Source organism: Lepisosteus oculatus, chromosome 2 (genome assembly GCF_040954835.1).
Source record: "Lepisosteus oculatus isolate fLepOcu1 chromosome 2, fLepOcu1.hap2, whole genome shotgun sequence".
Lineage (NCBI taxonomy): Eukaryota > Metazoa > Chordata > Actinopteri > Semionotiformes > Lepisosteidae > Lepisosteus > Lepisosteus oculatus.
This window is the reverse complement of record NC_090697.1, coordinates 20,311,889-20,330,989: the sequence shown is the minus strand read 5'-3', so window position 1 is coordinate 20,330,989 and position 19,101 is coordinate 20,311,889. Positions and strand designations below refer to the sequence as shown.

The window sequence follows — 19,101 nt, the reverse complement described above, 5'->3', positions numbered from 1 at the left end:
AATTCTTCTGGGATTCCAGTCTCATCTTACCCGTGTTTAAGCTTTCTACCCGCAGTGGCAGTCCAGACTGTGCAACAGCAATGAGTTTCAATGCAATGTAGAACTGGCTTCGTCCAAAATATCCAAGACGAGTTGCACCACATAGTTCAGTGATCTGGAAGACAAATGAAAGCCTTTGGGATATTCAGAGGACCTTTTTACATAACATTCATTTTTTCACTCTTTTACTGTTCTAAGATTACACAAAATAAAACCTAGAAAGGTGTGGTTGTTAGCTTTAACATAATACTCTAGGAATGTGACAGTCTAATTCTTAGTAATAACATTTTAAATTACTTATAAGAAATACAATACCTATTTATCAATCTGTTCTTTCATGTTTTCACCTTTCCAGTTCTGTTGGGAAGAAAACCCATTTGTTCTGCCTTTAATATCAGTATTTCAGAACTACTGAAAGCATCTTATTTATCTTATAAGAAGTCTGATAAATTCAGAAGAAAAAAAAACATGAACAGCATCACTTAATATCTAATAACATATTTAATCTGAAATAAAATACAATGGCCCTTTACAAAAAAAAAATCAGTGTACACTCAAAATGTAATGTACTTTTATAACAAACAGATGCAAATGTCTAGACTAACACAGGTACCGTCAAACATGTTATTAAACACAGGAAGCCCCTGGTCAGTTTTCAAATACAAATAAAACTCCTACCAGAATGAGAAGAATGTACCAGCTCAGGGGGTTGCATGCCAAATGCTGTGTCTGGGATGCCTTATAATTTAGCTGGGATTTTGCAAGGAAACAGACAAATTTAGCCCTGATGAAAAATGCATCTATTGCAGAATCTATCTGACTACTGCTTTAATCATACAGCTGAACAGCTGGCAATTAACAATCAAACTTTGGGCCCTCTAGTTTAGTTTTCTTGCAATAAAAGAGCAGACTCCAAGTTATGCTCAAAATATCACTTGCGATCATGAAGAAAAAACATTACATAAGGCATGCTCAATGTGAGCTTACCCAGTTGTATCCAGATCTCAGTGAAATCTTGGAATTCAGTAAAACTGTATGATGTCCAGCTAAGTAAGTCCATAAATACTGAGACAGAAGACATTTTGTTTGCAAAATGGGGTGCAGGAGCCTGGAACAAGTTATCCAGTTAAAAATGTGAAACTCTAAAACATAAAACCTGGCTTCCTTCAAGACAACAACAGGGTTGATCCCAAGATCAATTCCGCTATTAGAAAGAAAATTATCCCCAATGTTCAAATTAAAAAGTCAACATATTGTGCAAAAAGTCAAAAACAAAAGTGTCTAAAAGTAAAACGTCCTCTTATACGTTAAACCGAATCTAATACCTACAGGTGTGTGAATAGCTCTACTGTAAATAAAGGCACTTACAAAAATACTAAAGACAGAACAACATGTGGAGATTTGTTTCACATAAGGGTCTTCATTATTTGAATTTCTTAGTATGCTGTTACTACTCACAATTTCACACATTTACACTCATTGACTTTTAATATGAAATCGAGTGTTAAAAACATTCCCCATTTAATAATTACTACTGTATGGCAAAATTGGAAAGATTTCAAATCATGATTCACGAGTTACTATTTGTCAGTCACCTACTCATGAATTGTATAAAATTTTAAAACAATTCCATGCATTTACAGAAAACTTTCCAGACTTAAGATCCACGACCAAATTGCAAATGTGTGTCAACAGGAGAGTTAAACTGAAAGAATATATTCAAGACCGGGGTAAACCTAACTGCATGGAAGTCCCCTAAACGTAAGAAGTACTCAGTGCGAAAAACAAATTGTGTTCTGGGATCATGTGACCCGTTCTAACTTGAACAACGCGTTGCATCTTATGAATCATCAACTGACCTGTGTATCACCGGTGTTAACTCAAGAGGGATTCAAAACTGCTGCCCAACAAAACGTGTTTTCGCTTAGCGATTTCTTATCTGCCTCATCAGCCGCTGCAACAGCATGAAGTGGCAGAACGTGACTAAACGTGCTGTACTGACACTTAAAAAAATCCTCAATACCCGACACACCCCTTTGACACTAGTGAGTCGGAATTCTATGCACTGCTTGAGTGCATTCAGCAAAACAAGCATCCGCTACTTAAAACATGCATGTGACAAAGTGTTTTGACTAGCTCAAGATCCCATTTCTTTTAATTCAGCCTGTTATCGGTTCTTCAACATCTGGACACTGAATCAAGACAATACATCAGCCACCAGCACGTATATGTATGAGAACACAAGATGCTTAGCATAAATGACGTGATGAATTGATTTCAGCTGTTGTTTGGACTTCAAATCCATTTTTTCCTAGCCTCCGAGTAATTGGGTGTGCACTGATAGTACACTAGTTGAAGGGCCTAATAGTTACATTTACACTTTTCAAACGAACAAGAAAAAAATAGGTACCAGCCGCGACACAATTTTCCAACCATCCAATCCCTAAAATCAGTGTGGTATCATGCCTATCGATGCTCTGACGCTAAAGCAGTAGGCCGGAAGCTGCTCACTGCCACAGAACTACAGACCAGGTTCATATATAATATAGTCAGATACTAAAATGAAGGTTTTGGGTGTACAGATGTGTAACATGGAACAAAATGATTCCCGAGTGTCCGTTAAACAGTTGTTTTCATGTGGTGAGAAATCATCTCGTGATCAAAAAAAAAGGAAAGGGGCAACGTCTCCATAGCCACACCTATACAAAAGGGGTTTAATACCCCCCCAGAAACATCGTGCACATTTAAGAACTGGCGGCTTGCTGTTGGAAGATGTCGATGAGCGAAAATAAACTATTTAATTCTGCGTGATTTAAAAAGCACTTGCCCAAAACAGTGCGAGTCTAATAGGAGTAAATCACTCATTAAGAATGAAACTCTCTCATCTCTCTCTCTTACGCACCACCTACAAATAGTCAACATTACTCGTTTAAAACGTAGCATGCACATTATTTATCAAAATATTTGCCTGTAAGACTTCACGTCTGATTTAACCAAATCCCACAAACCTAATAGAGTGAAGTTAGCAATAAACGGAAGAGCGCCGGTAGGCAGATCTACATTGTCAACGCCAAGCCTACCCCCCAGTTTAAAACCGACCTCGGTTTCAACCAGGCGTGCTGCGGAAAGTTTCGCCGCTATGTCGGCTATTTACGGTTCGGGCAGATCTGTTTATACCTGCAGGACCACCTCGCTGGGCAGCTGGGCCGCTCGGAAGAGATCCAGGACTCTGCCGTTTGAAGCCACTTTCTTGGTGTTTTCCGTGTCGCAGTAGGTGAACAAGTCCGAGTAGTATTTCTGCTCCACATCACTTAGGGTTAAACTTTCCATGGTAGTATAAAAAAAGACAAACGGCTAAAAGCCCAGAGACGAAATATCCACCGATCCCCCGCACCAAAAGGTCAGAAGGGAAAAATTAAACTTTTAAAAATAAAAGAAAGAAATGGGCAGGATTTCTTTCACAAATGCACCGCTACATCAAGTGAGCCAGCACCCCCAAAACGTCGATAATCACAAGGCCTGCGGTACTGGATAAAGTTCCGTGTATTTCCTTCCGTAGCTGTGTAAAGTTTCTCCTTCTCTTTCTTTCTTCTCGTTTTTAATTCAGTGATTGATGGTATAAATAAAGTTTCAGGCTCTCTGGGCTCCTTCCTCTAACAGCCAGCGCCGCCATTCCTGCGCCCCGTGACGTCACTACACAGACAGAGCGAGTCAGCGAAGGTCTCGGGACTGCGAGGGGGAGGAGGAGAGAAGACCCGGATGGAGCGTATCAACACAGTCAGTCGCCCCGTCTGCCAGGCATGCGGGCTGGGCATGGCTACTGCATGCCAGCAACTGGAGCAGCTGCTGGTTCTGTGCAGTGTCCATATGGATACGGCAGTGAAGCAGCATCTCCTGTTACATGAAAAGTGACGAGTCAGCTTTCTTTCTTTACCACGCCTAGCCTCAAATAATAACCGTCTAGCTGCTGCGAAAATGAGTCACCCTGAGGAAGGAACATACCAATAAACTTTTTTATTTATATTTGGTGTTAAGATCCCATGTTTATGTGATCTGTATCAACTGCCCCCTATATTATTTATTATTTATATTAACGTATAAAAGGCAGCAAATATTCAGGGCATATTTAAAAAGCAGTGCACCTATAAAAATAAATTAATTAAGTAAACTGCATTATTTTTATTTACAATTTTGAAACAATGTTAAAATATTGACCTTATACGTCTGTGTGAATTGGAATTTTGTAATAGTCTCTCCACCTGCAAGTGGACATACAGCCTCATCACCCTGTCAACTAACAGAACAAGTGTGAGTGTGTGTAGATTTTCGCTATACACTTAGGTTTTTTGCACCAAATATTAAAAAGAAAAGGATGAGCACTGAAAAGGCATATGCCTTGTGCTTACAAAAATACCAGCAACACACTGCTTTTTGTTCAAATGTGTCAGAAAAGGGAAATGCACAAGAACTAAACATAGAGAGCAGTCATATGGAAGATGAGAGGAAGCTCTGAGCTGTCAAGATTACGAGGGTCACAAGGCTATATTGTTTGTAAACAGATCCACAGATATTGAAAATATGCTTTTCCCTTTACACACCACATAATACTTCAGTTTACCTAGTGTCAGCTGGTGTAGAAGGAACAACAGGAGCTGGATCACCACAGGGCTGCATCTCTTCTCCCATATTGTACATTTTGTACACTAACAATTGTAAGAGCAAACACACAGACAAACATTTCATTAAGTTTTCTGATGACACAGCCCTGGTCACCTTATTACACGGAAATGGAAAATCATCAGGGGCTCATTCTGAATGATTTTACTAAGTGGTGTGATGAGCTCGCTTTGATGTTAAATATTCTGGAAACAATAGAACTAATCATCAGTTTTAGGAAAAAATTAACATTTCCCCCAGCCTACTGTGATTAAAGCTGACCAACAACTTCAAGAACTTGGGACTGGTAATAGACAAAAATCCATATTGTGATATCATTTCAAAACAGGTTAATAGAGACTTTTTCTTCTTTGGAAGCTTGGCTTCTTTAAGGTAGAGGGAACTAAAAACAATTTACAAATAAAGTGTTGAAAGTGTTTTTACAATACTACAGTATCTTACTTGATGGTTTGGCACCTCGGCACCGTAAATTGTAAGAGCAATATGTTTGTGAATTTAAACATCCCCCATCTCCGAGACACTTCTATGTCCCAAGGTGTAACGATCATAGACTAAAGACATCTTTCATCCCCTCTGCAATATCACTCCCATCCAATGTAAAATAACTCTTATAACTCCTATAACTATGTGTACTGTAGTCTTGTTGGTGATGACTGTTTGTTTCTCTTGTATTGTTTGGTTGGACTCTGCCATAAAACAATTTTCCCCCGGGGGATAATAAAGCTTGCATTGAATCAAAATGAATCAGGCTCACACAGGTTTATTGCTTATAGAGGGGCTTGCAGGTTGTGCCAGCGAAAGTGCTAGAAGCAGAAAGAAAAAGATATAGTGTAGGGGCATCTGCTCAACAGCGATGAAGACAAAAAGAGCACAGAAGCTTCCGTTCCCTTATATAAGGTGAAGCAGAGGAAGAAGTGAGCCTCATCAAAGGTGAAAGGGAAAGGGGCAGGGGCAGTCCAATGGCAGGGACGCAGAAAGCCACAAATCCATTAAAACATACAGTAGGTAATACGAGAGCGAAGACGCTTGCCAAAGCCACAGTAAATGAATAAATATATTTATTAAAGTACAAAGGTTTCAACTATATCTTGAATTTAAGCATCTAGAGGGGGTAACTAATGACAACTGAACAATGGATATTATATTTATAAAAAAAACACACGTCCATAATAAACATCACAAGCAATAGACAAACAAAAGAGGTGACATTTTTTTTCAGCTCTCATGATTGATGCTTCCAATTCACTGTGAGTTGGTAACTCATTATAAGAATAAAATAAAAGTAAAGTGGGACTGTATGCCAATGTTTTTGTTCACATCCAAAGAGAATGACAGGCTGCCAATGTCTGACTGCCTCTAAGGTGCCATAGCAGGTGTACCTTCAGAGGGCAAAACTATAATAACAATAATTAATAATTAATAATTAATAATTAATGATTGATAATTGATGATTAATAATTGATAATTGCTTATACTTATATAGTGCTTTTCTGGACACTCCACTCAAAGCGCTTTACAGGTAATGGGGATTACCCTCCACCACCACCAATGTGCAGCATCCACCTTTTAATCCAATTGATTAAATTGGAATAAAGAATTTCATTATCCCAATTTATGTATTCATCAATTATCTGTACCCTCTCATTACTTTCCATTAACAAATTCTTAATCCAATAACACACAGTAACTTGAACGCAATGCCTACTGTTTACAAAGTAAAAACTAATCTTGTATTAGTTACTTTATCTAAAACCTTCTGAAAATCAGCATGTCCCATTCTCTATTTGTATCAATTGATGTTGTTTCTTGTTCTACCTCCTAGTACAAGTTAGTTAGTTCTGTCCTTAGATTTAACTTTCATTTGTCCTCACTGATATAGACAAGAGGTGAAATTGTGAGATATCGATAGCATAAAGAAGCCTACCAATGGCGACGGTCCTTTCAGTGGTTAATCTTTGTCAGAGTGCAGAGCTATCATTATCATTTTTCTTACTGATGCCCTTCTCTGTTAATACCACTGTTTTGCAATTGCAGTTCTTCATATTTTGTAGTGTGATAAATAGTTAATTTGTCCCAATATCATCATCCTGTCAGTAGTTTTCAACTACTGTCATCATCTTCTCTGAGTTTAGCTTTATGCTAAAACTTGCTAGAAGGCAGTTCTGTACTGCCTTTATCTTTCTTCCCTGAAAAATGGTACAAAGAAAATATTGAGTTGATGTGAAGAATGCATTCTGACAGTTTTCTTAATATACTTTTAAGTTACACATTTAGAAGCAAATTATACTTTTTTTAATGAAAACCAATTCAGTTCAATTCAATTCAATTTTTATATAACACCTTTCACAACAAGGTTGCCCCAAGGCGCTTAACAAAGCAAGTAACCCTTCATGTTGTGAATACAGAACAGAAACGACCAGAAGACAATGGAGGAGAGGAACCAAAAACTCCTTAGTAAGGAGAAAAACACCTCTAGGGACCAAGGTCAACTGGTTGCCCAAACCCTTTGGGCATGCTTAAATTATATAATTAAAAAAAAGAAAGGCAGAAAAAAAGAAAAAAAGTCCATTAATATTCTTGAAACAAAAGATAAGCCTGCAAATGTGCCCGCTGTTCCAAAATTACTTAATCCTAGAATTCACAATCTGTTCCTCTAATGGCTGTCATGACCTGTGACATTCATTAGCCGTCTGAACATTGTTCCATTGTTCTGTAAGAAGAAGAGAAGGTTGAACCACAAACAGGATGTATACCGTCTTCCTTTTCTAGCCACAAGAGCACGTTTGAAGGGGAGTGAGGCTTTTGTATTCGCATTCATTCTAATACTGCCTTTAAATATTTTTAATTATTTTAACTTCAATTTGAACATTGCAGAACATCTAAATGCTAAAACAAAAAAGCAAAAAAAAAGATTTTACTGTACTCACATGAATTTATCAGAAACACAAAATAAACAATCTATTTCAATCCTGCTTAATTCTGTTGCATCTGTTGTCCTATTTGACACTTCCACTTAATTGACTAAGAATTATTTTGAGTAATGTCGTACAATGGAATAAAAAGGGAGTCCAAACACTGGCTTCTCTTGATTTACTTTGAGTTACATATAAAAGAGTGTTTGGAAGATTTTGACTGGTAACAATCTTTAAGAAGTATATACTGTGTGTAGTAGGTTTACTTTTATTTTATAGGTTTTACTTAGTGAATAAAATAATGGAATTTACTCCAAAAACTTAGTAATAAAAAGAGTAGTTTATACTGTAGAAGCATGAAAACTGCCCTAGAACGCCACATTATAGTTAATTATGTTTAACCAGCATGAATCCAGGTTTTCTATCTTTCCAGCAGTCAGAAAAAACAAAAGGTGATTTATAAGAGGACATTTCTTAAGCTTTTTTTATTTTATTCAAAGAAACTAATAACCACATCATTGTGCCACATTTAATCTCTGGCCAAAGAAACTGATCAATCATGTTTGCTTTCCAAGGGCTCAAGGGCAAATGAGTCACATGTTGGCTGTGGCAGCAGAGAAACCAGCAATGAGAGATCAAGAGTGTGAGAAGGAAAAAGACATCGATAAAGAGCACAGGAGACAGGGGAATACACTAACAAGGACTTGGAGAGGAAGCCAGAAGAAAATTAGTCAAATGTATTTTTTCCCTGAAGCGTACATCACAGTATCTACAGTAAAAGGAGAAATAAAAACTACTATGTATGCATCATTAAAGCACATTTCCTTATTTGTATTTGATTCAACTAAAACATTTCATAAATGCAATGATGTTTGCCATAATGTTATTCATTAATAGAGTATTTTAGAGCAAATGATTAGGTACATTTTTGTAATAAAAAAGTAATTATTTGGTTTCTTTTTATTTGAGTTGGATGGGCCACCTACAAATTTATTTTTTACTGTAAATAAAAGGTTTATGGGCAAATTTTGCAATTGTTCTGCATATTTATTTCTGTAATATTTTGAACATGTCTATGACAAATAGGGTTATTTCCCACATTATGGAAATATACTGTTGCTCCTATGCATGGAGAATTGGTATAATAAATTCAAGGCATAGAAGCAACTGCAACAGCATAAAATTATCATATAACTGAAATCACAGAAATACTGTATGGCTAACAGAGAATTGTGCTGGGAAATACAACATTAGTTAATAGCACTCTGACATGACAGAGGAGTCACTTCAGGAGGAATAACATTATATAACTTATATCTTTTAATAAGAAATGTAGGGATTCATTATTTAGTGTGTTAACAAATATGGGCACCCTTATGTACTTAAGCATAAGGATCAGCCTTATCACTGGGTACAATTTAGAAACTACCAGAAGATACCTGAAAGCAAACATAGGTACTACTTAAGTGAAATTGATTTAATTAGTAACTCTCTAATTAATAACACTGTATAATACAGATGTGAGTATTGTAACGCAACGGGGGCTCAGGCGGGCGCCCTTGCCGGATCTGGTCGGCCCCATCCCGACTGGAGGCTCGAACCCGGGACTTCCGCGTCTCTCTGCAGTGACCTAGCCCCGTGAGCTAAAAAGAGATCTCTCCACAGCCCAGTAGCTGTGGTCCTGCTATCACAGGGAAGGGCGGTGACATCACCTGTTCTGGTACGCCGGCTCTTACACAGTGCCTGTCGGCCGTAAGCGTTACAGTATTATATAAAGAGGAAAATAATACACTAAAAGACCAAGTCAAAAACTTTACTGGGTGGATCAAGAGTCATGTTTTTCATGGAATCCTTAGTGCTGACACAGCTGAGATGCAGAAAAAAAGACTACCTCTCTGAAACACCATAGCACTGATCTGGGAATACAACTGGTGAGTAGAAAAAAACAAAATTCAAAAAGTAGAAGAGGTTTCTGATTATATTTTACACAAATAAACTAACAAGTGTCTTTATAGCCAGCCTGGAAGTATGCAACATATTGCTAAACTCAGGCAAAAACCAGTGGAGTTTCACAATGCAGCAAAAATGAGTCCTCTCTCTCAAGAACTGCTCTCTGAAGTATAACCAAAGGAGATATAGATTGAGGCAATCATGAAACAAAGGAGTGAGTAGAAAATTCAGCACAATAACTGGAATAACCAGAACATTTGATGCCTCAAAAAGAAATACAGTGGAAGTTTTTGGCCTTATTAAAATGCATAGTTGATTTGCATTGCTTAACTGATGTAGCTGCTTACATTATGCTAATGGACTGCATTCTGCCTGCCCTCATTACAGCTCTGTCTACTATATTGCAGTGCAAAGATAATAATAAAGCACAGAGACAGGAAGTCTTTATCCAAGTATTGGGGCCCTTTTCCTACTGAGAGCAATAGAAGGGCAAAAACATGAGACATGAGAAGTGTAACCCTAGGGAAATTCGAAAACACAAATTTCTAGTTAGGCTTTGTGCTTAATTTACAGCTGTCTACTTTTGATGAAAGAAGTAGAGAATGGAAAGAGCCACAGACAAAAAAAAACTCCAACAAAATCCTTATTATTGTATGCATTGTTTGTATCCAAGAGCAGAGGGCCAAGAGTACCCAAAAGGAAGGACTGGCAACAGCCTAGTCCTCTCACAATAGATATTTGAGTGGAAGCTGGGCTACAAAATCTGCTGAAGGCAGAACTGTTGAGACTGGCATTGCTGGTTCCAGCTCCCGGGTCTATTTGAGTGATCACAGACATCAAACTAATCGCTGATACCATTGGTGCTGAAACAAACAAGATAACACCTATTGCTAAATGTGTTCCTTTGATTAAATTTAGTACACTGGAACAAATGGTTACAGCATGAAAATAATGTAAAATGAAAGACCTTCTCTTTAATGGGATCGTGTTCGGAGCCATTCTGTTAAATCCCTAGGCTGTATCATCTAAAGTCAATTACAAAGCTATAATAATAAAGAATTTTCCTCCTGTTAAATGTCACTACGTAAGACGTCCTGCTTAGGTTCCCTCTCCTTGAGGTCTTCTTCCTGATAGAAGGGTATGGCAAAGGATGCAAGGGATTGTTGGAACAAACAAAATAAAAAAAGGCTTTTCATAAGTTCTTTTTAAGAGTATGGGCCTACAGTCTTAAAGACTGCTGTGACGTGTATAGACATTTTCAATCCACTTGTAAAAGATGACTGAAAGCCGTTTCTAGCGCCAAAAGAAAAATACTGTCCTTGAAGTGCTGTGCTTCGTGCCATGTTTTTGAACAAAGTGCATTATTCTGTGGTTATTTAAAAGTCCTCCACAATACAATTAGTTCTAATGAAATAATAATACTGATAGTTTGTAATATCATAACATAATAATAGACTGTAGAGATACTGTATGCGTTAAATAGAAAAAAAACTGTTGTGACATCACACGTGTTCGATCTGCTGTATATGGCAGTGCTTTCAGATTTCAATTACTTTAGCCACTTTCTGTTGAATTAATAAGACAGCCCGTGTGCTGTGTGTACCTGGACTGGAAACCAAGACAGTTCTGAAATACAGCTGAGTAGAAGAGACTTGACTAAAACAATGCTCACTACAATATCCAACATCTCTAGTCCAAAGCATGAGAAACATCATTCTAATAAGAATTTATTGCAATTCTACTGATGTGGGTAACACAGGACACTCATTATGTGCCACATTACACATTAGATCAATCGTAGGAGTGATCTGAGAGTAATTTGAGAATAAATCATTTATCAAATACTTTCTAAAAGTCATAATATACCATAGTGTTTGGATTTTGGTTTTGCTACTATAAAGAACTCAATTAGTTAGCAACGCTCATCCTTTTTAAATGCATGCTGACTATCCCCTGGAATGTTACTCTCACTCAGGTGATCCTATAGTCCTAATTAGTTTCCAAAATCTTACATGTAATACGTGCATTAGACTAAATATTGGAAACGCTAGACTACAGGCTTGAAGACTCATTTCTACGCAACTTGTTACAATTGAATGTTAAGGATAAAACGTTTTTGATTTTTAAAACAGATAATATTATTTCTTGTTAAATAATAGACTATGGATACTGTATGCGTTAAATAGAAAAAAAACTGTTCTGACGTCACACGTGCTAGATTTGCTGTATATGGCGCTTTCAGCTTTCAATGACTTAAACCACTTCCTGTTGAATTAATAAGACCGACCGTGTGCTGTGTGTACCTGGAGTGGAAACCAAGAGACTGTCTTGAAACACAGGTGAGTAGAAGAGACTTGACGAAAACAATGTTTGTTTCGAAAACATACATTTTACGTTATCGGTAGGAATATGTATTGTTAGGGAGCAACTTTTAGGTAAGGTACAAATTGGCTAGTCGCTTCCTGAGCTGAGAGTATTTTCATGTTATGACAATAGATTGCCTCTCATATGTTTAGAGTTAATTTGTTAAAGCGTGAAAAGTTAACGGTTGCTTAAGGTCTTTTAAGATATCTGATGTGTTTGTGGTACATAACATTGTTATATTTCTGTAGTGGGCGTTATTCTCATGCTCTTTGGGTGTTGGTACTGCTACTTCCGCATTGCCGGAATAATGTGTCTCCTGAATAATCATTGCAGTCCTTAAGCCGTAGTTTTTTCTATCTTCGTTCGTTTTCTTAAGTGTATTTTTTAAGAGACGTATGATAGAGACGATTTTCAGTCACATTCCAATTTGAAATCTCCATTCAAATGAAATACCGACAGATTAAAAAGAGAAGACGTCTTGTTCCAATAACATATTTACACCGGAGGATTAACTAAGGAATTCAGCAAAGGAGGGGGAGGGGTCGCGTCTGTGCTCAGTATGGAAATGTACACTGTTCAGACTAGAATGTAAAATATATTTGAAGCACATTTGAGGGTAGGGCAGGTAGACCAGTATTACCACTTTCATTTGAACAGGAAAGCCAATAATGTTGGAAAAATATGGAGTAAAGTATTTTTATGTATTTACTTTACGTTAAATAAATATATATATATATGTCATAATGGAAATTCTGTCTGCATACACTTTTTTACACTTCACGAATAAATACATTTTGTTTTACTTTAATGTAAACCATTATCAATCATCATAAATTACACTCTAGCAAGATGTTGGGGCATATGGTGAAAAATGCAGAATATAGATCAGAGCAAGTTATGTCAAAACTTAAAATGCACATAAGAGCTCGTTTGGTATATTTAGTTTTTGTCTACACATTACAAAGAGGATATTGCAACTTTGAAATATTTTCAAAGAACAACATTGAGGTTAATTCCTGGCTGTAACTGAATGTCTTTTATACAGAGAGTGATTATTTTTAGTCTAATACGGGGCAGACTCTGGGGGCACTTGAGTCAAGCAGTTAAAATCCTGAAAGACACTGACACATTCAACCCTGAGAACTTCAAGGTCCTGAGGTTCCAAGTGACCCATCTTGAGATTTATTTGTTTTTCAGTAACAATGAACGTGGAACATGAGGTGTCCCTATTAGCTGATGAAATCCGTCGACTTGGCAGTCCAAGTAAGTAATGCATTCATAAATCTTTACCAACTTCACTATTAAGAATAACTAATGGTATGGTATTACTTTCTACAAATGCAGCTTTATAAACATAAATAGCTTCTTATCTGAAGTATGTTGCTAGGTTACATTTAACATTGGTCATTATTTTTGTTGCCTTTATGATTATATACCGAGCAACCAAAGAAGATTTACTCACTGCTCGTGTTTTTAGAAAAACATACCGATTTTGTATACCGATTCAGTATTTGTGGTGTCATTGTGGGCAGCATGTTGGAACAGTGGTTAACATTGTGCCTTGCCATGCTGGAGTTCTGGGTTCAATTCCTCGGATGCTGTCTCAATGGAGTTCGTATGTTCTCCCCGTGTGCATGTGGGTTTACTCTGGGTGCTCCAGTTTCCTCCCACAGTCCAAAGACATACTGGTAGGTTAACTGGCTTCTAGGAAAACTGGCCCTGGTGTGAGTGTGTGCATCTTTGTATCTGTGTGTGCCCTCCAGTGAACTGGCATCCTTTTCAGGATGTATCCTGCCTTGCTCCTGTTGCTGGCTGGGGCAGGCTCTGGCTCTCTGCTACCCTAATTAGATAAATCAGTTAGATGGTGTCATTGTGTGACACCAGTGTCACGGACCAGTGTTAAAATAAGGAAATTGGGTGTTAGTGTTAAATCTACAGTATAATATAATGCTCAGGAAATCTTGAACAGATAATTAAAATATTGAAACTATTAAGATGGCAATAGGATCATAATAATGAAAGGGGAGCTTTCTGAATCTGAGAAGCAGTATCTGCCATACTACTAATGACAAGTATTTATATATATAATATTTTGTACACCTGAACACATTTCTGTTCCCATTGTTATAATTAAAATTGTTCATCTTCTGTATTTCCATTAACAGTGCATATAGAAAGTCTACACAACATTTCTAAATTAAAACATTCTGGTGGCCTGAAACCAAGATACATTCAATTACAGTTTATTTTGTCTCTTTTTTGCATGTTGTAACACTCAATCTCAAAGTGAAAAACAAATGCTCAGAAATTCTGGAAAATAATTGAAATGAAAACCTAGAAAATCGGTTAAATAAGTGTACACAACCCTTGGAAATAGCAATTGTACGCTAATTGGTCTCCTCCTGTGTTTAATTGTAGTGATTATAATAATTTCAGAATAAAATCAACCTGTAGGTTTTTTTCTGCTGCTTTTTTATTGGCATTGTATATGTGGTCAGGTTCCGTGTGTGTTAATGGTTGGTATCCTTAGTATGTCAGTTGTCAGGTTGCGGGTGCTAACAGTCATTCCCACTGTGCTGGTGACTAGCAGTAAGATGAGGTTTTGAAAAATAAACACCCCCAATGCATATACAGTAAGTTACATAATCTGGATAATCAATCTTTTACTTGAAGCTACTGGACTGGGAAATATATAGGTCAGTTGTTATACTTTAAAGAATAAAGGATTTTTAGAGCTGGTTTCTAATGTTGATTTAATTTTTTTTCCAGATGCTGATGGCAAAATCAGTGTTAAGTTTGGAGTTCTGTTTAATGATGACAAATGTGCAAACCTCTTTGAAGCTCTAGTGGGGACCCTGAAAGCGGCCAAGCGCAAGAAGATCGTTACTTTTCAGGGGGAGCTTCTTTTACAAGGTGTCCATGATAATGTAGATGTTGTATTGCTCCAAGACTGAGGAGGTCACCTGCTGGAAAAATTGCAATCTGCTGACTTGATTTAAAGTCAAGGTTTACATTGCAAGTCAGAAGTCACAATAACTAAGAATGTTGTTCAGATGTTTTGTAAATTTCTAGAACCACTCCTATTAATGTTGCAAATTCCATTTTTCTATTGCTGAATTAAAATGTTTTCTCATTGAAATAAATGTTTTATACAAGGCACATATAGTTGGAAGACGGAGACAGATTCAGATATCGAAAGCTTATTTATGTGAGAGAGAGCAAATATCACACACTTAATCCCCATCAATATCATCCCTATCTGGTTGTTTTTGCTGCTTCCTATTACTACCTCTCATGCATATTTTATAGGCTATTAATTTTTACTGTTTTGCATAGGTTTCCAAATAGAAAATGAGGCAGGGAAATATTAAAAATGAATAATATCAAACATAACGTATATCAGGTTGTTTGTTTTTTTTCAAGTACTGTATTTGCCAGCACTTAAACAATGGAGTAAACTTACTAGTGTACTGAAATCCCAATAACTTATTGTAGAATTACATGGTCACTCTTACAATACAGTGCTGTATTTTAAATTGCCCATAAGGTGATAAGGAAGCACATAATATGTTTATTAAATGTTTTCTCAGGTCTAAATTCTTCACTTTAAAGGTGCCAAATTTAAATTCTTCAAAGGTCATAAAATAGTTATACAATTTATTTCAAATATAAAATCTCCAGGATATGGAGGATATGTTTACGGGTTTGTTGTTGAGGTTTAGGACCTTCCACTTTTAGAACGATTTGAAAAAAATAAATGTTATTTGTATTACAGCTCACTTACAATCAAAAAATCATTTTGGGTACGTACATACAAAATATTGCTCTTTCTTTGAAAAAAGCTGATGTATTACAGTACATATTCAAAACTTCAGTTAACATGAATGGTAAATTAGTTTAAGAAGATATTGGTTTAGATGCATCATGCGCATTAACACGTGTTAATTACAATCATTTATTGCATGCATGTCATAAGAAATGTGGAGAGCAATACTGTGTTCAGGGCATACCATATTAACATGAGTGTTTTCCACATGTTACATGAATTTCCTTCAGATAATGTTATGTCTTCTAAATGGAACTGTGTTGTGATATCAATATTCCTACCTCTGTCACAGAAATCATATCCACAAATCTCATGGAGTACTTTGAAGGTTGTTTTTTGTATGCCTGTGCATGTGAAGGTGTGTAGTGGGAACAAGAAATTAACACAACAGTTCAGGGACCTGCAGTGCGTAGTGCTTTCTGTTTCTGGCCAATGTGTTTTTTTTGTGTGGAAAACTGTTACTCTGTCAATCTGTGCAATTGAGGTCAACAGCACTGGAAGACCAATGTACTGTATGTTGCTGTCTTATAATGAATGCTTGTTTTAAAGAAATTGATATTATAAAGTGATATTTCATTTTGAGTCATCACGTCAAACATTTTGTATTAGCAATAAAGTATCTGCAATGAAGCAGTGGGTCACACATAATAAAAATAATTTAAATATTATTCAACAGTGTTCTGTTTTTTTTCCTGCTGCTAATTTAGTTGTTTCTGTTGTGTTTTGTATTTCTCATCGTTTGTAATAGTTTTGCAGCATTAGTTTTAAATTGCACTGTAGTATTTAAAATAATTTTACATTTCTGAAAAACAAGACCAACATAACAGAAAAGAATGGAATACGCGACAGCACCTTCATTATCGGCGGTACTCATTTCACATTAAGGGCCAGAGGACCTCTATGCAGCATTAGACCACAATGATAGAGGCACAGTGATACCACCCCTCACCTCCCCATCCTGCCTGGCAGATTTGATCCAAGCAGTAAAAAGCTCCATGTAAATGGCATCAAGATCACTGAGCCTTCAGTGATGCCAGAGGATGGAATTACAGGGGCAATTTTTTTGGTTGTTGCTGCTGCTGTGAGAGGCCAGATTCGAAGTTATTATTTAGTAAATGTACTTGGGGATTGCAAGGATTATTCTTGTATAGAACTGTAAATGAAAAGGAGGAACATGTCGCCCTGTTCCCAAAACATATTGAACCCGACCCATGGACAAACCATACACTAGGACCTAGGGAGTAACATCATGTAACAGTGCTCATGAGGCATATGAAGCGTGCCCTGTGAAGAAAATTCAGGTGAATTATATAATGGTTATGATTTCTGGAACCCGAATTTATTTCGTCCCAAATGTTGGCTCAGAAAATTTCTTCACCTGTAACATTGAAATCCAGTATTACCCATATAGCTGCTAAAGGTTTTTGAATTAAGCCATTCTTTCTGTTGTGACCCTAAATTTCAATGGGTAATGCACTGGGGATACCATCTGTTGCAGAATGAAGATTTACAGTGTCTAAGGGAAACACTAGAATACATTAAATCTGTCAGGTCTGAATTTGGAATCTCTCCAGATTATTTCAATAAGAATTTCCCATCACGATTTACATACAACTTTAAGGTAAAGTGTGGACTGCCATGTCAAGTAAAAATCCACCCCGGGGGATAATAAAGACATTCTCTCTCTCTCAATACAGCTGTGAAGCTCCAATTAATCTTCAGTGTGATTTATTTTAGGCTGAATTATGTAATGCAAATACTGGTGTCATGCAAAACACTATCTTATTCAAATACATAAGATCATTCTGTAACAAGATCAGTCTGTTAGTAGGATAGACTCTACTCTGCAGAGCTATGAAGCTGTTGAGAGGGAGCTGTAGGTATTTAGGGAACAAAATTTTACATGTTTCCTTTTCATTCTGAAGCCTTGTACCTGTAAACATTCTGAATTGCTGGGGATTTCTGGGTGAACGGTGGTTCTCATGTTCTCTTGTTTGTCAGGAGATATGTGTTTATTTTAAATGCATTTGTGGAAAACTTCAATGTTGACAGATAACATGTTAACAATACTTAATTTTGCTTGTCTTTTAAGCTTCTTATTATATGTTAATTTGCTGTGAATCTATATGGCTTTGATTCTGTATAAGAAAGGCTGTGGGAATCAGTTCATTTTTCACAGCTGTTAATTGCTTCAAGGGAGACTGTGAACTTTTCACAGATGTGTCTGAAATCTGCTAATTTTTAGTAAACAGCAACACAAAGTTTCAATATAAAGTGTTTTTGTAAAAATGCTGTGCTGTTTGGCAGACTTTCAGTCTAAACATTGCGTAGGTTTCTGCCTTACTTTATTTCAGATTTTCTCCAGTTCCTAACCAGTGGAGTGACATATTGTAGTGTATCTGTGACTGGATGCTTTGAAAATCACATCCACATATAATAATAACAGTCAATACACCTTCTTTCAGTATTGCAAATCCAAATAAAAACAAGATTAATCATGACTTAATCATTAATCATGACATAGGTGGTAGTAAAGTGGACAGTGTTATGGCTGTATTTCCAGTGAAGCTCATAAATTCCTCAAACCTAAGTATAAGGGATTTCCACTCTGTAAAACCCCCTTCTCCCATTGCACTATGACTGTGCAATGGGAAACTGAATGCTTACAGCCATAAACGTTCTCTGCACACCACCTACCGATTAATAAGAAACCCGCTCATTTCTGGTATGGAACACGGCAACTCGAGACCTATCCCATTGTCGATTTATTGACCTGTGACATTTCCCCAAATATTACACTAACTTGCAAGGGCAAGTTAACATACACGGAATAGAAGTGTGCTTTTAAAAAAGTAAATAAAATGAATTTCCCAAACTTCATGTCGTCTTATTCCTGTGCAATGTCCTTAACAGGTTCTACAATACCACAGCAGTGGACTAAAATCAGGATGTGCCTGTTGTACTACTTTGATGTACCCTTTGTAGGAAATACACATCGACTGCGATATAACAGTTACAAACTTCCAAATGCTTCCAAATGAAAACATATTACTGAGACTTAATATTTATCTTAAGAAATGTACACCATATACAGTATTTAGTGTCACACATCTTAATTCTCCAAGGTGCAGAAACAATTAAGAGTAGATTTCAAAATCACAGCCGAGAAGAACAAGTTTTGGACAGTAAACCGCTGGCCAGCCTAAGGCTTACAGGCTTATTGAGGGAGTACCTCTACCGTTTGAAAACCGGCCTATTTTCACTTCAAAAGAACTTCTCGACTTAGGTTCCCCCTGCCAGTTCTATTAATAAACCATGGCCGATGGGCGGTGG

At 36.8% G+C, this 19,101-nt stretch overlaps 2 protein-coding genes across 5 annotated transcripts in view; one reads left to right on the top strand and one right to left on the bottom strand.

Annotated features, from left to right (window-relative positions):
- reps1 (RALBP1 associated Eps domain containing 1) overlaps positions 1-3,757 on the bottom strand; it is a 34,979-nt gene extending 31,222 nt beyond the window's left edge. For all 4 annotated transcript variants that reach the window (XM_006642924.3, XM_015339044.2, XM_015339046.2 and 1 more), the window contains exons 1-2: positions 3,217-3,757; positions 31-154 (exon numbers count right to left, since the gene is read on the bottom strand). In XM_006642924.3, the coding sequence (XP_006642987.2) occupies positions 31-154; positions 3,217-3,369 (277 nt within the window). In that variant the 5' untranslated portion in view covers positions 3,370-3,757. The remainder of the gene's footprint in view (positions 1-30; positions 155-3,216) is intronic.
- Positions 3,758-11,810: 8,053 nt separating this feature from the next.
- Positions 11,811-16,436, top strand: abracl (ABRA C-terminal like). The gene is made up of 3 exons (XM_006642926.3): positions 11,811-11,917; positions 13,140-13,205; positions 14,712-16,436. Exons 2-3 carry the CDS (start codon positions 13,145-13,147, stop codon positions 14,894-14,896), a joined length of 246 nt encoding a protein of 81 aa, XP_006642989.1. The 5' UTR covers positions 11,811-11,917; positions 13,140-13,144; the 3' UTR covers positions 14,897-16,436.
- Positions 16,437-19,101: the final 2,665 nt, after the last annotated feature.

Coding starts and splice junctions, on each gene's coding strand:
- abracl (XM_006642926.3), top strand. CDS start 13,145: ATGAACGTGGAACATGAGGTGTCCCTATTAGCTGATGAAATCCGTCGA. Junction 13,206..14,711: donor CCGTCGACTTGGCAGTCCAA/GTAAGTAATGCA, acceptor TTTTTTTTCCAG/ATGCTGATGGCAAAATCAGT.